Below are 23,662 nucleotides of genomic sequence, written 5' to 3'. Positions count from 1 at the left end.
CAAAAATTTCTTCCACTTTGGAATAAATGGAATATCCCCAAAAGTATATCATACGTTTTAACATATTTCTCTATTTTCTTTTATTCTGAAATGCTTTCAGTTTCTCGAAAAAATGAATAACGATTAAAAACAATAGCCACTAAACAAAGGAGAAATTAAAACGACTAAAAATAAGATAACGATTAGGGAGAGTAAAGTGTTTTCCGACACTTGGACCCAAACATTAAACCCTTGAACTTACAGACTAGCGCGATAACCACTAGACTAAGAGCAGTTTTTATGATACTCAAAGTCCGGGAAGTAGGCATTAAAACAGAAACAAGAAAGGAAATTGAAATTACTCTATAACTCGTAAAACTAAGAAAATAATGAAGTGAGGGGTTTTAAAATCCCTCTGGAGCATATCTAGAAATCCCTGAAAGTCTCTCGGTGATCAGAAAGCGATAAGTTTGGAGGTTTTTTAATATGACACAAACAAATACACATACCGACAAAAATGCTTAATATTGTAGATTTGGGAAATAAAAAAAATTACTTAAAAAATTACAGGTTCAAAGAAAGTTTTAAAGAAACGTACTATATAGATAAAACCTGTTCACTAAAATAAACAAGGGGTTAATTTGTTTGCTTGTTGTTAAGCACAAAGTTCACAATGACTTATGTGCGTTCTACTCAACACGATATGGAAACCCGGTTTTTAAGAGTGCATATTTGTCGATGTATGACATGTGGTCCCATGTTAGGAAAACAAATATTCATTTTTTTGACCGCCATTTTAATTATTTATTTAGATGCTTCAAATTACGCAGTTTATTATAGCAATGTCGATAGTTCCTTCACATTCTACAATATAAGTCAGAGTCAACACGATGTTAATCAAATAACTCGTTAGCTTCAATAACGACAGCATTTTCATTTGTGTCAATAGAACACACGATATTGTGTACCTCTATAGCATGACCCTAGTAACAAAGAGTATTAACAAAGACTTTATGTCACTTCACTTTAATAATGTCTAAAATGGCATTTTAAATGAGGCTTCACAAAATAAAAATTTTCATTGTAGTACCAACTGTAATTTAGTTCAACATTTTGAGGTCCTAATATACAATAACTGGCATTGTGACAATTTTCCTAAGTTACTGAGATTCAAATAAAGCAAGGCACAGTAATTTATCCTGTATTTAATAAGATCTGAATAACAAAAAGCAAAATGATATCCCATAAACATTTTCAAACACTAATGATATCATGACAATACAATGTTAGACGATCTAGATAACTCACTTTTGTCAGCCACTGACAACGCAAGGTAGCAATATCACACACTTCATTACACATTTAATGAGTTGGTTTTCTGGTTGGTTGATTTTAAACAAAGCCACAATGTGTTATCTCTTTTCTCTACCGCGAGGAATCGAACGCCACATTTTAGCGTTGCAAGTCTACAATGTTACTGTTGTCTCACTGGTGAAACACTTAGTGAGACTTTAATAAGCTAAAGCAATGAAATTTAGCCTATGTCATATTTTACTCAAATTTTAATAATACAAAACACTTTATTCTGCATCCTTTATCACCTTACAGTTGGACCCAAAGAATGAAAAGTAGTTTCAGCAATCTCATTTTTTACTTTAGTTAGATATGTAACACAGCATACGATATATAACTTTAAGAAAATCTGAATAACACAAGCAGTATATTCTATATGATTTTTTGTTTGTTTATTGCTAAGCATAAAGCTACACAATAGGCTATCGGTGTTGTGCCCATCATGTGTATCGGAACTCGGTTTCTAGCATTATACGTTCGCAGAATTATCGTTGTGACACAAGAGGGCGCACTTAGTAAGACCTAAATAATACAAAATATTAGAAGCTAAAGCATTTCTATGCTTTGTGATATTAAAACAAAATCACACAATCTACGAGACCCCAATAATAAAACTACCATAATATGTCAGTTTTATCACTTTAATGAGTAATTTAGCGGATTTCTAATGTTAGTAAGATATGGATCTTTAAACGTAAATTACAACTTACTCCAGTTCAGTGATGCATAAACAAAAACAAAAAACATGACACTCTATCCAGTTTCAATTATGCCTAAAAAAAGCACTAATCCTTTTGTGGTGTCTAAAAATATAAAGGACAGTGTATCCTCTTTGATACCCTAAAAACAAAGACCACGCCATTCTATACCATTTCTCTGATTTCCTGAAAGAAAAAAGTGACAAATTATCCTTTTTCTTCTTTCTTTTTTAAATGAGACTTCAATAACAAGTCAGTGCAAACAAAAAATCCTTGTACAAAAACATAACACACTCAGATTCATCTTTTTTTTTTCATCGTAACACATTTATGACAGAAAATTCCGAAGTACGAGTCACTTGAATAATATACTATAAAATATTAATAATGTCAAAGTAAGAGAAAAACTAAGCATGGCAATATTTATACATCAATAATTCAGTTTGTAACTCAAGAGACATCTTGATTCAAACCATGTCCCTAAAGTAGGACCTTTAAAGAAAGTTACTGAACTTTAAATGTAGTAACTTGTACTTAGTACTTACAACGACAAATATCAGTACCAAACGAGCACAATGACTCAAATAATAGTTGTTTCTGAAAATGCGCATATATATATATCGATTATCAATAGATAGAGAAACAAACGCGTGCACGGTTTAATTCAGAACAACTTATCTTAGCCCATACAGAGAGAGATAAAGACAATATTGGATGCCTTACCCAACGTTACAGAGCTATATATTAATCAGTGATGCCGAAGAAGGTCGAAACGTTTTCGCTCTTCTATGTAAAATATTTTCTCAACCCAAACGAGCCGTTTTTGCATATATAGAGCTATATATTTAATTACTATTAATTAGTAACAGTTTCCTGTCCCTACACTCTGTGAAGTTCATGTCGCTATCTTTAAGCTATGGGGACGTACAGCACATCAAAAGTCGTTAACTGAACATTTGATTTTCTCATCACGAACCGGGCAAATATTGTTGTAACCAGGAAACATAACGGAACTCAGCAGAAAGACAGACGCTTACCCGGGTTGCCAAAGGAAATTAAACTTTTGCATCGCACCTACCTTAACATCAAGCAAACCTCCATTTAGAAAAATCTCGCCTCAGGATAAAGGAACGTCCTCGTGAACATGGTCGGGTCTAACGCGAAAAGTGAAGGGGAGAAACTGATTTTACACGTAAATAATTTCATTAATTTTTGCTTGTTAGATTTTAATTCCCAGCAAATATGAAAAATACGGGCATGTAAGAAGTTTTTTAGCCAACGCGGTGCAGCTAGTGATGAGAAGTGGAAGCAATTGGATAATCAAAAACGACTAGCTTTCAGCTTCGTCTAGCAACTTGGTTTGAAGTGCGTTTGTGGAGAAAGTTAACATGAATTGTTAGGAAAAGTGATTCATCACGTAATAATAGACGTCGTGGCTGCTTTGTTGGACAAATGTCCATACGCAGATTGATAAACAGTCTTTATATGGATACGCAATCACGAAATAGCAGACAAGCGAAAACTACGCAATATCAAACACCTGATTGTGACATGTCACTCGAAACAGACAATAAGTTTTCGAATATTAATTAATTAATACGTGCAATTAATAAATGAAAACAAATACTATTCTAATTTTTTGCTTTGGAGGGCAGCACTTACACAAAGGAAATGGGCAAAAAAAGACGCGGGGTACTGGTACTGAAAGGAAAGAAAGACTCCTGGGGTGACTTTTTTCGCTATTTCTTACTAGAAGGTGTAAGCAGGCATGTGTAAATTACACTACTTATTACAATTAATTACATTTAATTCTTTCACTAAACAAACGTGTTCATTGTTTAAAAAACAGTTATACAAAGCGTACAGAGAAGCAAATACTAAAACTTAGACTATTACGTGTGTGGAACTTCATAAATGTTTTAAGAATGTAAGGATTTAGTTATATCAGAATAGAAACTGGTAAGTTTCCTGGAGCGTATATTTATATGTGTAAGCATATAGATAGTTAGAGCTGTAGTAATCTAACACAACTTACTAAACAAACTATATTCCGTAGTTTCTAAGCTATGGAGAAACTTCTATTATAACTATCAAAAACTGTCCATCCTCTAATACAGAAATCTGTATTACTAACACACTTGACGGTCTATGATCTATTACGGAAATAAAAATGAACGTTAATCTACATAAATGTGTTAATTATTACATTGAAAAAAGGATATGTATACTCGTATATATGGATTTAGTTACGTGTGCTAAAAGCAAAAACAAACAAACATGCAGATGAATTAGATTGAAATAAAATAGATATATATTCAAGTATAGACAGTGTTCTGGTATATTCAAGTATAGACAGTGTTCTGGTATATTCAAGTATAGACAGTGTTCTGGTATATTTTTAAGTTCACAAGTAAAAACACACTACTTCTGGAACACTTAACAATAGAACAATAAATAAATCTAAGTTCACAAGTAAAAAACATTTGATGAAGCCCTTTATTTCTTTAAATAAATGCTATTTAAAAAATTACTCTTTAAAAGTCTTAAGTAAGTTTTTAGTTTACGTTACAAATGTGAAACTAAAACTTTCTTATTTAAAAAATGACAGAATTTTGAAAACGTTGAACTCAGATATTTCCCTCTGGTTCTAAACATATATCTTGCTAAATCCAACTTTCCGTGACCCAGGCTATTCCCAGCAAACATCACCAAAAATGTCAGTTTCATTTAAGTTGTACAAACGACGTAATTTAGAATGGCGCACAGTAACAAACCTAGACATGCAACCGACCTTTTCCTCCAAAGTATGGTTCACATGTTTTGCTTTTATTTCGTCAAGCTATAATTATCATGACGATATATTAAGATCAAGTTTTTCCAGACAAGTAGCTTTAGGGAAAGAGATAAAATAAACACGAATAGAAAGACAGATAATTAGGTGAAAACAAACAGCTCACTAAATAAGTGAGTGGTCAAATATAATTCTTCACATACAGAGTTTCCAGGAAGGGAGTAATGGCGTATATAGTGAATTTAAATCCTTTCCACCAATTTTCCTTAAAATTGCCTGCTGGTGCGTGCCTCCGATGAGTCATGCCTATTTTTCTTTATTCAATGAGCTTGGTTAATATAATTTGCACATTGTAACGGATCCATAACCGTTAAAACAATTCTACGTATTTTAGAGATCTATCCAAATAAATGAAAACTATAGTAAATCTTAAACCAACTTCGAAATAGTTACTTCACTTAAAATAAATGTTTTTTACCCTTGCATGATATTGATCACTAATGCCTAAGATTGTTTGTTGTGTGAGCTATACCAACACCATCTGGTGCATATGGTTTCGAAATTGATCAAATATACGTTATAAGGGGGTCTTGAAAGTCTCAACCTATATCTAATCTGAAATAATCTCATGTGCACAAGTTTACCTGCATCATCAAGATGGAAATGTTGGATACCTTTTCCATCCATCAAGAAAATGAAAAATAAATATAATAATCGACTAAGAAGATGCATTGAAACCAAACTATCACTCACCCCTGGTAAGGTTCTCTGTTCGTGGAGGGCGTTCTGAGCCTTGACAGCACTTTCACGAGAACAGTAAGTCAGAAAGGCGCACCCTACAAAAATAAAGAGCAAATCAACGTGCTGAGATTTAGATGGAACAATTGAAAACTTTGTGGGGTTTCGAGACCAACATACTTCGTCATATATATTATATACACTTCACCATACAAGAAGCCTGATGGTATTTCTTTGGTTTACTGACACAAAAGGTGATGATAAGCCTCGATAAGCGAAACTACAGCCCACAACAACAGGTACGGGCAATCAAAGAATGCATTAGGCCTCTACGTGACAGAATTTCTTTTCAATTTTGCCTCTTTGGAAAAAGAAAAGAAATATTTAACACACACACATATATAAATAATTAGAAACTTTGCTTTAAAATTATCTGTCAACAATTCTTAAGAAATAGATCAGTTACCATACCCTGTCAAACTTATTGCACACTATGTCCATTGTTATCTCACTGTTAAAAAGTTAATATATATATTAGTTTGTCCGTATGAAAACACAAATAAAAAATATCAAATGCATATTTTACTGAAATTTCTTCCGCGTCCATACAAAAAAATGATTTTTTCATATAAGCTTACCACACGAGATTATACTTATTAAGTTTGCTGTACTGCTCGAACTACATGGTTACAACTTCTGTTATATCTTAAACGAAATTTAAATTACATATGGAGTGTTTAATGAACATCAGTATTTCAAATTCATTCTCTCTTCAATATGCAGAAAATGTTTTGAGTAACTTACACGATAGTCTGTATTCAGTGCTTTAATCTCAAGCTTTCAGTGTGTTGTTTTTTAGCATCTGTCCCAGTACAACTCAGTGGACTTGTATAGAAACATCATTTTGTTACTGTTTAAATAAATAGAGATCATTCTGTTCTTTTTATACATGCTTTTATATCTAGAACAATGCACGTACATTCAACACTGTTATACTTCAAACTCAATTAACAGTGTTACACTAGAGACAATCAACAATGTTATATTACAGACACAATCAACAGTGTTAAACTACGGACACAATCAACAGTGTTATATTACAGACACAATCAATTGTGCTACACAACAGATACAATCAACAGTGTTATACAGGGTGTTCGGAAAGTCAATGTGCAGTTTTGTAATCATATGTCTATTCAGTCTATTTCAAGCCAGCAACTGATAGCGGTGTTTAGAAACAAAATAAGAAGGATCCAGGCCTGTATTGATGCCAACGGGGGTTACTTTCAACATTTTTTCTAATTGTCATTCATATTTACCTCCTGTATTCTATATTGAAACATGTCTGTTAATAAATATATAAGTGCACAGTGATTTCCGAACACCCTGTATTACAGACACAATCAACAGTGTTACACTACAGATACAATCAACAGTGTTACAGTACGGACACAATCAACAGCGTTACTCTTCAAACATAACCAACAGCTTTTTTTACCTTGCACAGCCATCCAAGAGTTATATGAAGCTAATATGATAAACAGTTAATTTATTATCCTGTTGACACAACACAACCAACAGTGTTACTTTGCTGACACAATAAATACTGTCACCCTGAAAGCACAACCAAAAGTGTTACCATACTGACACAGCCAAAACATTGCTGTGCACACATAATCACAATTACCTTGCTGGCACGTACAAAAATGGTATTCTTTGACATAACCGACAGTGTTACTTTGAAAATATAAGCAACATTGTCACACTATCGTCATAACTAACAGTGTTACTTTGAAAATATAAGCAACATTGTCACACTATCGTCATAACTAACAGTGTTACTTTGCAGACAAAACTAAAAATGTTAGTTGTTAATGCAACCAACAGTGTTGCCCTGCTGGTACAACCAATAACATAAATTTTCAGACAAAGTCAACAATGTTAGTAGTACCCTGCTGACACGTAATGCTTACAATGTTTAGTGAAACCATTGTACAGGGTGTTCGGAAAGTCACTGTGCATTTATATATTTATTAACAGACAAAACTGCACAGTGACTTTACGAACACCCTGTAGTTTATTCTAGTGATTATCTCGCTACTCGCTATGTCTGCAACAACTATGGTGCGAAAGAGTAAATGTTCTTCAAACTCATCTATAACTCACACACGCTTTGTCCTTTTCAAAGCTAAAATATGATAAACTGTAAAATGTGTATTATACAGCACAAGCACTTCGCATGTGGAAAAATATTTCGATTAAGTAAAGTTATTAAGAATTTAGTTGAACATATGTAAACACCCCATTGACAACACAAAGAAACAGCAACTTTTAAAAACAATTAAACAAGAAACTAGTTTATAAAACCTTTTGAGATCATGTTTTGGTGTGGCAGACTGGTTTCTGTAGAACTTGGAGATATGAATGTAAAAGCTAGTGAGTAATTTGTTAAGCTTAGATATATTGTACAAACTTTGTGAAATTATGTATAACTATGGCGTTACTGTTCGTTTTAATAAAAGAACTATAAATTTAAGTTGTAAACGCTTACAACTGTAATGAAATATTTGTTTTCGTGAATAAATATCTGGAACAATTGTAATATTACCTAGCAATTTGTTTATAAAATTATGATAACAATAAGTATATTTTCTATTTTATATAGATTCTATATACATCCACTATGTGGTTAAAAGCCACTAGGACTAGTGATGTGGTCTGAAGACTTGTAATCAATACTCTAATAAAGCACTCACTATATGGTTAAAAACGCATGTAAAGGATATAGAAGAAGAGTTCATTAAAAGTATGAGAGAAAAACACTCGGGACACGAAGAAAAGTTTGACAGCACTAACATAAAATTCCTAATTACGTGTATACGACTGGCCTAACTATAATTTTACATTCTAGACTGAAATTACCGATACCACGTCCTAAAGACATTACACACAATCGATTCAAAAATACATAGCATATTGGAACTTTCGTGCGAGTTATTTCTACTTTTAACAGACATGTTTTGATTTTATTTAAATGTTTCTTTCGCAGCCAAGCATTTTAACACTTTTGGCCTAAGCCACATAGATAGATCAACCTTTTTATTACTCATTTCTTCCCCCATAAATATTCAAGAAAATAACATTGTAGCAGCAAATACAACATTCTCTAAACAATACTGAGAAAACAGGTTGCATTAATGAATTTACGACATATTAGATTTTATATGCTGTAGACTAAGGCAACGGTTAATGTTTCTTCTAAGTTAATTAGATATATCACGAAAACTTTCATAATACATTCATACAGAGTTCATAAAAACTCCTAAGTAATGAACACCCTAATGGGAGACTGCCGTTTCATATTGAATGCAAGCAATATAGATAGTTTACCTGGTTACTCCTCATAAAGATTGTGTGCTGTCTATCACTAACAAGTCATACACATCAGCTGTAAAGAATCCTTCCTTATAATATCTGACATTTGGTGAACCAGCCAGGATTTTACGGTGGTAAAATTAAGACATGAACAACAGCAGAAGAAGGCTTACATATGCACAGCTGAAATGGTGGTATAAATGTTATACAGATTACAATCACGATATATAACCATGTCGATTGATTTTAATAAACGGATAGAGAGTTGAGAGACTTGAACTAAAAATACCATTGTTAAACAACAACGAATACAAGAATTAGAGAGAAGAGATTATACGAAGAGAAGAGAGGAACAAAGACTAAAATAAAAAAGGAAAGAGAAAGATTGAAAAAGAAATAGAGGAAAAGAAAAAAATGGAAATAAGAGCATTCATCGAGATCGCCAAGCTCACCCAATAGAAAAAAAGAAAGACCAAAGAATGACAATGGGGTCAGGGCCAACCAATCCAAGCTTCCATAATTTGACAAGCAGAGATGACATATTAGATATATGTCTAAAGTTGAACTGGGACAAAAACAACTAGACAGTCTGTCTCAGCCCACTTCTCACAGGAAAAGTTCTGCAAGTATATGTAGGCATGATGTCAGAAGATACTTTAGATTGTGACAAGTTAAGAGTGGTCTTGTTGAAACGTTATGAACTTACCGAAGAAGGTATATGATTGGAAGTTTAAAAAAGTCAAACTTAACACTGGAGAAACTGCATTTCAGTTTGTGGCACATCCATATCAATGCTTCACAAATTGGATTGGCATGGTTAAATGTGAAAATCGTTTTGAAGAATTGATAGATTTACTATTACTTGAACAGTTCATGATCACATGCTCATTTGTTCATGAAGGACATAGCACCAAAAGAGATGAACAAAATAATCAAATTGGCAGAACAATATATGGAAGCTTATGGAGAAAGTAAAATTGGTAAGTGTGTGTTTTTCTTATAGCAAAGCCACATGAGGCTATCTGCTGAGCCCACCGAGGGAAATCGAACCCCTGATTTTAGCGTTGTAAATCCGTAGGTTTACCGCTGTACTAGCGGGGGGGGCAACTGGTAAGTACAAAAATAACCACTTATGTTTGAAACTAAGGGCGGCTGACCAGAAACAGGATGTCACTAAATGTAACAAAAACACAAAAGGGAGAAGTGATTCTATATATTTTATAAAATTGGACATATTGTGAATTATTACAAATCTGTTTTCAACACACAATAGCAGAAATTTCAATATGTAGCAGCTGAAGCTACCTACAAAGATAGTATTGGTAAGAAATAAAAAAAGAATGATTACCATCATGGATGCTGCTGCCAGGAAAAAAAAAAAAGGTAACCTGTCAGGTTCGCACGAGAAGGAATTGCTATTTCCATGATTAAGTAATGCACAACTGATAGCCAGCTCAAGTTAGCAAATGGATCAACAGTGCCAGTAGTGATTAGAGCATGTGACAAACATTGAGAGGTGCCAACAAACCACAACATGTTAGTAGGTGGAGGCTATTTCAGGGACAAGAAAGTAAAAGTCCTAGAAAAAGTTGGTGCAGCAGTGAAGCAGTAAAAACTAGCCTAGTATCTGCTGGTCAGATGGCGTGCAGTGTATGTCTGTGTGTGCCGATTTATGAGACATTGGGAACGCTTTCTATAGCACAAATAAAGATGAATACTCCATATTACATGGGAGAACTTAAAGTCATGTGTACGAAAACTTGATGATAGAAAATATACCAGGCAGTAGACGTTTAGAAGAACGAAATAAAACGGAAATTGATGAGACATTTGCAGCCACCATAAGAGCTCTTGAGAAGAAAAGAAATCAAACCACCAAGCCTCTTCAAAACTCAAAAAGTGACATTCCGAATACTGGAACTCAAGAAAGCACAGAAGAAAAATCCTACAATGAAAAACTTTGACAAAATGCATGAGAGAAAGTCGAGCACAATACACATGAAAAGAGACTTACAAAATAAGCAGAATTGTACCAGATCTGTCAAACCAGTTCTACTGGAGAAGATAACTTCATTACAGACAGTCAAAAGCGCTTCGATAACAAGAAGGCCAAGGATCGAAGGTCGAACAGGAGGTCTTTGTTCTGCTACCTACAGACAACAACAAACTCACCCTACAGTGGAAAGAACCTTTGAAGTGCAAGAAGTTGTTGACAAAATATACTACGAAATGAAAGTAAACTTAAAGATTAAAATCTAATACACCAATCTTTTGAAGAGATACTACGAGAGGGAAGAAGACCAAACAGTTGCAGTTACTGAAGCATAGGTGGACATGGTAGGATTGACTGTCACAGAAGCAGAACTTAAAAATGGTGACAAAGCCCTACAAGGTATAAGACCATTGCGTAGATATCAAACACATAAAGACGTCAACATCAGTGAAGAACTGACTGGCAAGCGGAAGAAAAGATTACAAGATCTATTGTGCTAGTATGCAGATGTCTTCACAGATAGATTAGGCAAGACAGACAGTGTGCAACATAAAATAAAAACAACGATCAGTGATCCAGTTAAGGTAAAGCCCTGCCAGATAACCTACGTGAGGAGAAACCTGAACAATCAGGAAGTTAAGACAAGGTTAGAAGCTGGAATCACCACTGATAATCATAAAGAAAAGGAATTGCTCAAATAGCTTCTGCACAGACTTCCAGAGGCTGAACCTATAAACAATCCAGAGGCTATCATGGCGAAACTAGATGGGATCGAGTTTTTTTGAAAAATCGATCTAAGTAAAAGTTATTGACAGATCCTGATGGAGATAGGATCTAAATACAAGACAACCTTTGTGACATCAGACAAATGTTACTACTTTAATACAATGTCATTTGGAATAATCAACTCAACAGCAAAGTTCAACTGCATGATGATGGAGATGGTTTACAAAACCACCACTATTAAGCATTATGTAGATGACATTTTGAACCACACAGATAGATAGGAATACAACCTGAAGAAACTTATGGAGCTGTTTAGGCGAGTGAAGACAGCAGGTCTTGACCGTCAGACCATTTAAGTTCTACATATGCTATTTCGTGCTATACAGTGATGGACAAAAGGTGGGCGACTGATAGTTTGCTATGAAAAAAGAGAAGGTACCCCACATACAAGATGCAACAGCTCCAATGACCAATCATCAGATCAGACTCTTTCTGGGGTTTGTAATATACTACAGGAAGTCCATCCCAAACTGTGCTCACTAATCTTATCAAGAAAGATATATTCAACAAGATAAAGTGGGAACGACCACAGCAGATGGCATTCGAGAAGAACATGTTGAAAAGTTCGTCAGTTTTTAGAACGCTAGACTTCAATAAATCCTTTATTGTTCAGGCTGATGCCCCAGACATTAGAATCAGAGTGCCATTTCCACAAGAACATGAAGATAGACTGTATCCAGTAAGGTGCATAAGTAAAATGTTGTTGAGTAATGAAAAGAACTCTTTCGTAATCTCAAGAGCATGTCTGGATATAATATTTGCCCTCAGATGTTCCAGAACTATTTATAAACTATATATAAACTATTTATATTTATAAAGAGTTCATCATCCAGATGGACAATCAGCCCCTTTCATACATCCAGAAGTGCGAAATAGACAGTGCGAAGATCATGAGGTGAGCATTCCATCTTTAGTACCATCAGTTCCACATTAAATCCATCATGGAGACTGCAAATGTTGGTGCAAATTATATGAGTATACTTTGTGCGCAAACTTGGAATAGTATTGGTATAAAGTGTGAAAATATTGTATACATCATCTTGAAGAGGGGGCTTATTGTTAAACATACAAGACTGTTTAACTTTAGAAATTATTTAGTTTGTTTAGTGACTTGATATTCAATGATTATTTAGTTTTCATAACAAGTGTTAAAAGTTAATTATTTTATAAGTTATAGTTATGACACTTTTCATTACGTAGCTCTGTTCGAGTTGTACGTTGTGAATGTACTTTAATTGTTGTATCTGCATGTGATATTGTTGGCTTCGTCTTATTTTCTCGTTATGATTAATATTATTCTTACTAGAGCAGGGGTTCTTAACCAGGGGTGCCCGCACCCCTAGGGGGTGCGAAGATGATTCCCAAGGGGTGCGAGGATGCCCATGAATAATTAAAGCAAATCTATATTTTTACATAAGAGTATGCTTTATATTTTTAGCTTTTTTTATATTTAAGTTTCCAGGGGGTGCGAGAAATGATTACTGATTTGAAAGGGGTGCAAACACTGAAAAAGGTTAAGAACCACTGTACTAGAGGAATAGATATTTCTATATTTTTTTCTGTCGGTTATTTTAAATACGTGCAAATACAAATTGAACGTAAGTTAAGTTATGAAAGTACAGTTAAATGTATGTAAGTTTAGCTGTAAGCAGTTTTTAAAGTGAGCTTTATTTCTTATATTGTAATAACAGAGGTATAGAAGAATAATGTCTTGTAAGAGTGTGTTCTAAAGTAATCGAACTTTTATGTGGACTTTTTACGAAAAAGAGACAAATATTTAAAGCTCTGGATACAACTGTAATTACAAATAGTGTGACGAATTTTTGAGTACACGTTTGACTTGTTTTGAATACATATTATTGTAAAACAAGCTGATTATATGCCGACCGTTTATAATTGAAATTTATCGCCAGCCAGTCACAGACACCTATTGTAAATAATCCGGTTATTAAAACTTGAAAACTTCATTTGTTCGTAAGTCAGCTTGTTAAATACTCTAGGCAATATGGCCTTTTCAATCCACTTCCAAATTTCAGCAGTTGTCAATTTTTACAGCAATCTATTAATACATTCAAAGCTAAAGAAATATTTATTCAAAAATTAAATGTTAAACACAGTTGTTTAGACCTAAACTTTTTATTAACACAGGGTAATTTGAATGTCTAATCTTTTACCATATAAGTTGAAGTTCAACTTTTTATACGTAACTAGTAACGTATTTAGTGTTGAAGTGGCTAAAGGAGTATTTATCCCTAGGTGAAAAGATTGTTTGTTTGTGTGTTCGTTTTTGAATTTAGCACAAAGCTACTTGAGGGCTATCTGTGCTAGCCGTCCCAAATTTAGCAGTGTACGACTAGAATGAAGGCAGCTAGCCATCACCACCCACCGCCAACTCTTGAGTTACTCTTTTACCAACGAATTGGGGATTGACCGCCACATTATAACGCCCCCACGGCTGATAGGGCGAGCACGTTTGACGCAATGGGGATGCGAACCCGCGACCCTCACATTACGAGTCGAACGCCTTAACACGCTTGGCCATGCCGGGCCAGGTGAAAAGAAAGTTCCGTCTATTCAAACTCAATTTTTGTTAACAGCTTGTATAATTTAACCCCTAATATTCCATCATCCTCCCAAATATCACAAAAATATTCAAAACAAAATAAAATGAAAATACTGATTGTTCAAAATTCAACTTCATATTAACTCACGGTAACGAGAGCCCCTAATCCCCATTCAATTATATTTAATGGTTTAATAACAATTGATAAAATACCTTTTCATAAAGAAATATTTTGTTTAGTCAATTTTAAGTTAGAGCAAAAAATATTTTTCGTCATTTATAAAAATGTGTATTAATTTTTAAATGAAATATGTTTTAAAATTAAATTATTGCATTAATAAAACTTCAGAAGTCAATTCTTAAAAACATAAGCCCATATTAACGCCATTTTTATTGGTATTTTCATTGTGAACAACACGAGCTAAACAGCTAAGTCATAGGTTCAGGTAAAGCCGACTCTAATTTATAACTACTGATCAGATAGTTGGTAACCATCAGCAGCACATTCCACCTATGCGGCTATTGTCTTTATTATTTTTGGTGTTATTTTCTAGTTTTATTACAGTGGTAAATTAGTGTTCATTTTTTTGGAAATGAGAAGAAAAGTTTGAATTATATTTATGTTGTTTTTGCAAAAAACATGTACACATGAAAGAAGCAAATATGTTTGAAGTATAAAGAGCTTTAATTATTTTGTATTTATTGTTTGATTATATAAATAAACAATGAACTTGGTCCTAAGAGTGACGCTACACGTGACTATGAATATTCTAGACCATTAATTTTACGAATTTCAATTTACATTTGAATAGTCCAGTGTAACATCATTTAGAAGTCACCACAAAATAAAAACTTAAGAATTAATTGTTAATTAGGATAGCTTTGTAAACAGAATAATCCATGTCACCAGTTTTGTTCGTTTTGTCACTTCCAATATACGGATGGGTATTAACACTGTTTGAAGTCTGATGTAAAACGTTTGTGCTTCCTGAATTTGAAATCATTTGAATGAGGATTAAGTGCTGAAGTTACCCCGTGTTAATAGAAAATTGTGTTCTGAAAAAGTGAACATTGATCCCTAACATATCTATAACATCGGTAGGTTGACACATGCTGAGTTTCGACTCAGTTGTGTAAAAAGTTAGAATTTTTAATTAATTCAAGTTATGAACAGCTACAGATTTTAAATGTGAATTCAGTTTGTCACTTATGTATCTCAGCCGTTAATAGTCTGATATGGGAAGGTAACATTATGAATGCAAGTTTATTTGAATGGTCTTAGGAGTTGAAATTAGAATAACAACAAACCGATTTCTGAATAGCCGAAATTAGCAGTAAACTTCGAGTGGATAAATCTTGTACCATTTAAGTATTACGTACATTGATGGAATATAATAAATCCATGACCAGTTGTAATTCTTTTTGTAGACCATTAGACCTTAGGTTTAGTCTCTTAACTGAAATTGACATTCGAATTTTGAACGTTAAAAATAATTATTCATTTGCACTTTATTAAGATCTTGTATTGCTATTATTTTGTTCCAGTAATTTTTTTCGAACAATGAAATAAAAGTAGAACAATTTTTAACAATAATTTACTATATTGGAAAGGAAATGATTTAAATAATATTTGAGAGATAAACTAAGTGTTCAATATGTTAGAAAGAACAGACGTAATTAAGTGACATGGGATTTGCATACAATTTCTTATATATATATATAAATATATTTGCGTAAGGTCCACGTTCTATATATAATAAAACTCAAGGAAAAGATAGATATATGACATTCAAAACTTTTCCATTGCATCAGCATTATTTAATGTTACTTTTCAGCCAGAACATACTTTACATGTCCTTTAGGTGAAGGTCATTACAGTGAGAAGAATATTGAAATATTATGTTGTGAAATGTAATAAAATGTTTATTTATAACTATTAGTATAGTTCTAGCAATTCCACTAGACAGTTTGGAGGGGTTTTTGGTGTGTTTTTTCAGTAAACAGACTGTTACCCTGTATCTCATTCTTTAAGGGGGCACATAACACAATACAGAAAAAAAACAGTTTAAATATTAACATTTAATTTGCATAAGTTATTAATTTTTTACATTTTTTTTCACTAACGTTTCAGAAATGCCTCTCATGCGTTGTTTGTTAAAAACCATGTAAATATTTTTCGTCCCTCAAACCTCTGGTTAAAACCATATGGAACATATTTATTTGTCACTATAATCGCCAAGATTTTTATCTTATGAGGCCTTCGAGAACAATATCAGGCTTTTCAGAAATTAAACTTTGCCGAAACACTGTCAGCTGTAATACAAAAATCAATCAACTGAAGAGTAGAATTGAATGATTACATTTATGAAAATGTTTATTTATTTGTTCATATCTTAACATTGAACTACAAAAATGGGAATATAAAATAAAATGTTTTCCTTGCAAAAACCTGTCAGCCTCTTGGAGGTTCAGTGGTAAGTTTTGTGGCTTATAATGCTATATTCGAGGCTCTATACCTGCGATGGAGATCGAACAAACTGTTCCTCGTGTGCCTTTGTGCTTAACGTCAAACAAACAAACAGAAATATCAGATGTCAAGTGTCTGATGTTAACTGGTGAAAAGAACCAAAATATATATATATTTCACCAATATCCCACCATGTGGAATCTGAAATAGAATTGAAAGTTACTTTACTTCGAAACCACGGAAGCAGAAACAAGAATGGATATATATATATATATATGTTATATATCATGATGTCTGTTGTTGACTTTTACTAGTCAATAAGTGGTACTTCTTTTTCTCATAATATAATTCATGTTATTTGCCAGTAGTGTGCAAATTAAATTGACATTCAAAAATGATGCAATATAAAGATATTTAAATCTTACACAATATAAGATATGACATACTATAAAGAAAACCTCATGTTGGGATTACTTTGAGATCCGAAATCCGTTGGCTAGCATCATTTCTCACCTTTGTATTTCACATTAATCGTGTAAGTATTTGAAGCTAGTACCCAATTTAAGCTCTTTTGTCATAACCTAGTGGTACTTACATACAGACTGGTAGAGAAAGTATTTCAGAATTTGTGACAATGATAGAGAATTTCGTGTTTCTTTCTTTCTTAAAGTTTGGACTTAATTCGTAACAACAGAGTGAATAGTTTCAAAGTTTTACCTATTCTGGTGCTCAGCGTTAAGCATGCGTTTTAAAATGCTAGTATATGAATTTGGGTATTTTTTTAACCGATATTTACCATACACTATACACTGAATTTCTTTATTTATCTTTATCCCAGAAACGAATTAATTGCAGGGAAACTAATAGTGACAGACAGAAAGATTAACATAAATTTCCTGCTACTTCTCAAAACTCATAAAACAAACTATGTCATGTGTTATAAAAGTAATTCTACGAAGATGCCTTTTTTAAACTCTTTAACTGTTTTAATGCAACAAAATAATCAAAAATGTTCGATGACAGATGTTAAAAACGGTGATACCCAATAGCTGAACTTTCAAATGTCACAACAATTCATTAACGTCAAAATTCTGTCATACAGAAAACTGTATTAAATTAATAGATTACTGTTATCGAAACTAAGTCTAAGTCTGATTATGAAGATCTGTAAGATAATTTAGTACCAAAACTCTCGTTACAATTAGTTTTTCTTAAACACGGTGCATTCGCTCTTTGACAATTCCAATTTGTAGTAAAATTTTCAATTTTATATATACATATGGTTTGTTTAAAAACAAATCTACATTACTAAGCCTCCAAATTTTTTCAATATAATTATTATTAGTCGAATAACGCAGTGCGTTTAAAAGAGAGAGTACGTTTGAACATTTTCTAAAAATATGTTTTATAGAGAGAACTCTGTATAGATAATCACAGCTATGAGGCCATATGGAGCAAATTCTCTAAGCAGGAAGTCCTAGCCAGCCGCCATGTTTTCTAGAGAGCATAAACTATACAATGATGAAGAGTGAGGTAACGTCAGGTTTACACGCTAGGTTATACATATAGCGTTTGTATAAATATAAACGCGTTTATATGCAAAAAAGGAACACTTCAACAGTTAATGTCTAACAATATTCCTTTTTCATCTAATCTGAGCTAATACGTGTCTCTGTGTGTTCAATGTAACAGTTTTAAAAATCTGAGTCCAATATTTTCTCTCTCTCTCTCTCCCAAGCAAGTTTAGAATTACACGAATTAGAGGAATGAGACAAACATTTAACTTTAAATATTAAAGTTACACTATTCGACGAACTAGTCTGAAAATGTTAGTTTTTCGATAGGTTAAGCCGGAAGTAATACAACGAATTCTTCTCAAAAACTCGTTTGGAATTCAGTTATTCAATTCATGCAGAGTTTTCTGTTTAAATGTACATTAATTCACTGATTAAATATTTAATTAAGTCATCGAATTCTGTCCTTAAATAACTTCTTCTAAGCTTTATTAACTATATTTTAAAATCAACTCTAATAGATGAACTATTATCCACTGTTATCTATTATCACGTTTAGAAAAGTGAATACTTGAACGCATTAACAAGTACCACAGAACAGTAAAGTTTCAAAAACATAAATGAAATGTATGTGTATGTGGAAGATATCACTTTGATTTTAAAATTCTATTTATGATTTTAATGTCACATTTTGTTTCTGTAATAAAACAAGTGTATCTTAAAAGCTTTAGTCAAGAAGCCCGTACATGTTTATTTACAAGTGTATCTTAAAATTATACATCAAGACCAGTACATGTATAAAGACAAGTTTATCTTCAAAAAGAGTAAAAAAAAGACATATTGTATACATACAAGTGTATCTTAACAACATGCTTCAAAAATAATCTTCATGTATACTGACAAGTGTATCTTAAAATTATACATCAAGACCAGTACATGTATAAAGACAAGTTTATCTTCAAAAAGAGTAAAAAAAAGACATATTGTATACATACAAGTGTATCTTAACAACATGCTTCAAAAATAATCTTCATGTATACTGACAAGTGTATCTCAAAAGCATGCGTAAGAAAACCCGGCATGCATAGAGACAAGTATATCCTAAAAGCATGCGTCAAAAAATCAGTATATATATATAAACGTGGGGTAAAAGATATGTGTTTGCCAGCTAGAAGTAAAAAACTGGTTAATACTACAAATGATCATAAATTATAGTAAGGCACAAACGACAAACTAATATTTTCTCAACCTTTGTCTTTCCCTCTTTACTACCAAATCTAACGTTGTAATATTAGATAACTCTTTTCTAAACTATTTGCAAGTGAATATTTACGCATGGTAAAGTAAACTTTGCTTTTGTCTATCTCTAGCTGTGGATTAGCATATTTATATATTTTACTGATGTCCAATCTTGAAGTGATCAGATTTTCAGTGATTGTCTTATTATTCAGTATATTTCATTTTCAGTCAAAACTGAAACAGCTAAGATGGTAATACCAACAAATTACCAATTCAAGAATTATGAAAAATCAACTATAGTAATCTGGTATTATGTTCTTATACCAGTAACGTAAACTTCGAAGTCTATTGAAACAGACGTAAATGCAGAACCAAGCGTCTAGCTTCCCTTTTATCAACAAAGAACACGTCAGGTGACGTGTACCCGCGTGCTCTGAATCTCGTGCACTGCGCGCGGCTCTTGTCAATCGCCCACAGCTGTCAACAGCGCGTCCACCGTCACAAATCAGACCATATGGTTCAGGAAATTTATGATAAGCTTTCAAATTAAATGTTGCCTTTGATTACTGGCATGAACTTGCACAGCGTCTAGTCACAACACCGTCCCTCTGTATTTAAATAAATTACAGAATTTAAAACACAAATTATAACTTTAACAAAGGAACGGATAGCTTTTGTAACTGGTATCTTTTGGAAAGAAGGTGAAAGTGTGGCTTACCTTTGTGCATGCCTGTATATTTGTCTTTTAACACAGTCAGCTCATAGATCTTTCCAAACTGCTCGAACAATGGTCTAAGATCTTTCTCGTCAAGATTTCTAGGAATCTGTCCAATGAATAACTTAATGGCATCATGATCTTTAGTAATCATTGATGATTCGTTATAAATTTGAGGGCCTTTATGATGAGCGCCCGTGTCCAATACTCCGTTTGGTAGCGTAGCCATGTTCAACACCACGCACACTGCCTTCAGAGGTGAGGCGCGCGCCCTATCCGCGCTCCGCTGCGCATGCTCAGTTCCACAAGATTGTTCATACTACCAGCTGCTCTTTCGCTCTGATTGGGATGATTGGCTTTGCACGAACGGCGGGGTCGCGTGTTTAACTTCTTTGTTGACCAGGTCAGGCTTAGAAAACAGCGCGTCTGTCTAACTAATTACGGAAGATAAGGGCTTCATCAAACATTTCGATCACTAATAAAAAACACTCAAATACTAAATGAAGAAACAAACATAAACAAACGCAAAATTAAAGAAGCCTTACTTATACAACAACTTAAGCCCAAAATAAACCAATACAAAGGAACACCTTTATATCTATATTAAAAATAATATAATAAATAATAATAATAAAATAAATAATATAAAATTATATATTCAATGGGCCCGGCATGGCCTTCCCTCTAGTCTTACATTGCAAAATTAGGGACGGCTAGCACAGATAGCCCTCGAGTAGCTTTGTGCGACATTAAAAAAACAAACAATTATATATTCAAACATCTAAGCCCGCCCTCTACATTCCGACACTCAGTTACACAACCCCTTTCAAAGATGTGGTCAGCTTCCGGTCAGTTACCTTCGGTCATCATCATTTGTGAACCTGACGATGACCGAAGAAGGTTGAAACGTTGTTCACTCCTTTACGCAAAAAAATTTTCTCAACCCAAATGAGCCGTTTTTACATATATATTTCTCTACAAGTAGGTTTCCTCGACATCACTGATTTCGATCACTTGTACAAGTTTGGATATTATTACCTTGTGTTCTGATCGAGTTGCAAGTTAACAATTTCTTAAATTTTTTCCTTTTTTAACGTTAAAATTGTCCAGATATAGACTGTATGCACAAAGCATTCCAGCGTCATTAAACACTAAACTGAGTTCTTATTTTGCCTTTCATCATACTATAAATACAAACTAAACTGATTATTTACAAGATATTTTAGTGTTTAGAAAGAATTCGAGTCAAAGCTGTTGTATGAAACAGAATTAGACCCAATGTTATGACAGTAAATCATATAAACATTAATAAAAAAACTTCAAAGAAATTAATCTTTATACAGACGGTTTTTTTTACTTTTCTTAATCTTATATATTTTCTTCACTCTTTTGTTTCATCAATTCTTCTGTGAAAATATTTTTGACACACAAGTTATTTTTACAGAAACGTTATTTCAAAGTATTATCAAAAGAATAAGAAATACGAGACTCGTAACGATATTTATTATGTGTATTAACGTGTTCTATTTTTTAAGTTTTTGCAAAAATCCGTGTTCAATAAATATTATTATTAATTCAGTGAAAGAAAAAATGTAGAAAAAAAAGACAGATTTTTTAACAATTCTCGTGGTACTATGTGTACAATTCAAGGAAATCCTATACTTTCGGTACGAAGTAGGTCAGTCTGGCCCACCTTGGAACTGTGAAACTACACATACCTAACTATAAATTTACCTAAATATATCTTCGGAAAGTTGTCAAGATTTTAGTGAATATCATAAGACTGTTGTACATAAAACGTTAGGTTTTGATAAAATATTTCTTCTAAAGATTTGTATACAAATTTCTCAATCATTTAATGAGCCGATCCTAGTGAAAAATTATTTTCTTGTTGACGATAAAATAATTATTTTCGTCTGATACTTCATATATTTCATTTGCATAACCTCTAGAACTACCTAACTGAGTATCACCATATTAAATACTTCGCCCATCTCTAACACCTTTGTACCACACATTGTTTCCATCCACGTGTTTAAGAACAACATGAAGTACGACATTTTCACAATTTGACTGTTCAAGAATAATGTTTCCGACATTTGTTTTGTTTTAGAGAAATCCTTTTGAAAATGATGTGCACTGAATATTTTTATATCAACTGAGGATGAGTACATATTAACAAACAACCATGAGTAGTATTCATAAAACATCATAAAAATCATGAATATACATCTTTTTTAAAATATAATGAACAATTAGGAATTATACATTTAAAATGTCGCGAATAAATATGTGCCATACTCTAAAATATCTTAAACAATCATAAGTGATACATGAAGAACCATCAGACATTCTTCTAAAATTTTATAAGCAAGTATAAATAAAGACTTTTAAAATACCATAAAAAGGGACGATTCATGCTCTTTATAACATTGTAAGATAAAAACAAGCATGAATACATACACTTAGAGCACCGTGAAAAACAATAGCTCACACTCGTTAGAAAATTATGAAAAACTATTAGTATACTCATGCACTCAGAGCACTATAAAAATATGACTCAACTTAACTTTTCTCTGTCCTAAAATTCGTAAAATGATAGTTATTTTCTAAACGACCTGAAATTGTTTCAATGATAATTAAAGTTGCTTTAAATTTAATGATTAGATATATGCGAAGAATATCATACTTACTACTGTGTGTTCTTGTTAAATATACAGACTTGTAACTACAAGTGAATTTCAGAAGCCCTAAGGTATCTACAAATCTAATTTCAAAACAGCTGAAGTAAGTTTTGCATTAGACACTTGTTCCCTCTTACTGTGGTGACCAACTCCACACACATGCAACAGTGAGAGACGTACCAAGCGGTAGCGTTTGGCATAGAGATATGATCTCATAGGAACTGTTATTGGGGATTTGCCCAGCATCGGAATATCAATATTTGCTGTTTTCCCAGTTGTTTATATGATACTTTCAGATTACATAATCAGTACAAAATGTTACTGATGGATTGCATACGAAGTAAATCAAGCCACATCTTTCATTTGAAAGATAAATAATGTTACCTTTTGTAGTAATGAGTATGTCAAACACACACATTTATATAATTATTGTTTTTACGCACAATCAGTTATTTAACGTTATATACACATGTATTTCTAGAAGTCGCTAATTACACACTATTCTATACTCTACAAAATCAACCCAGAATAACACAATTGAACTGAAATCCACTTTTTGAACGAACCAAATTACACCTCTTATTTGAATCTGATATTCAGACCCACGAACTTCTCCCCTCTGGACGTGATGGATAATGTATAAATTCAAAATAAAGTCAAACACGTAATAAAACCAAACAAGTACACAACAAAAAAATTACAACTTTAAATTAAAGAAGTTAAAGCATAGAAGTCATTAACCGCACACATACTAGTATAGCTAAACC

The 23,662-nt window shown here is 32.9% G+C and overlaps 1 protein-coding gene across 6 annotated transcripts in view; it reads right to left on the bottom strand.

Annotated features, from left to right (window-relative positions):
- LOC143249165 (CUGBP Elav-like family member 4) overlaps nucleotides 1-20,456 on the bottom strand; it is a 489,962-nt gene extending 469,506 nt beyond the window's left edge. For all 6 annotated transcript variants that reach the window (XM_076498610.1, XM_076498609.1, XM_076498608.1 and 3 more), the window contains exons 1-2: nucleotides 20,215-20,456; nucleotides 5,575-5,657 (exon numbers count right to left, since the gene is read on the bottom strand). In XM_076498610.1, the coding sequence (XP_076354725.1) occupies nucleotides 5,575-5,657; nucleotides 20,215-20,440 (309 nt within the window). In that variant the 5' untranslated portion in view covers nucleotides 20,441-20,456. The remainder of the gene's footprint in view (nucleotides 1-5,574; nucleotides 5,658-20,214) is intronic.
- Nucleotides 20,457-23,662: the final 3,206 nt, after the last annotated feature.

The sequence above is a fragment of the Tachypleus tridentatus genome, chromosome 4 (assembly GCF_004210375.1).
Source record: "Tachypleus tridentatus isolate NWPU-2018 chromosome 4, ASM421037v1, whole genome shotgun sequence".
Taxonomy (NCBI): Eukaryota; Metazoa; Arthropoda; class Merostomata; order Xiphosura; family Limulidae; genus Tachypleus; species Tachypleus tridentatus.
This window is presented reverse-complemented; position numbering and strand designations above follow the sequence as displayed.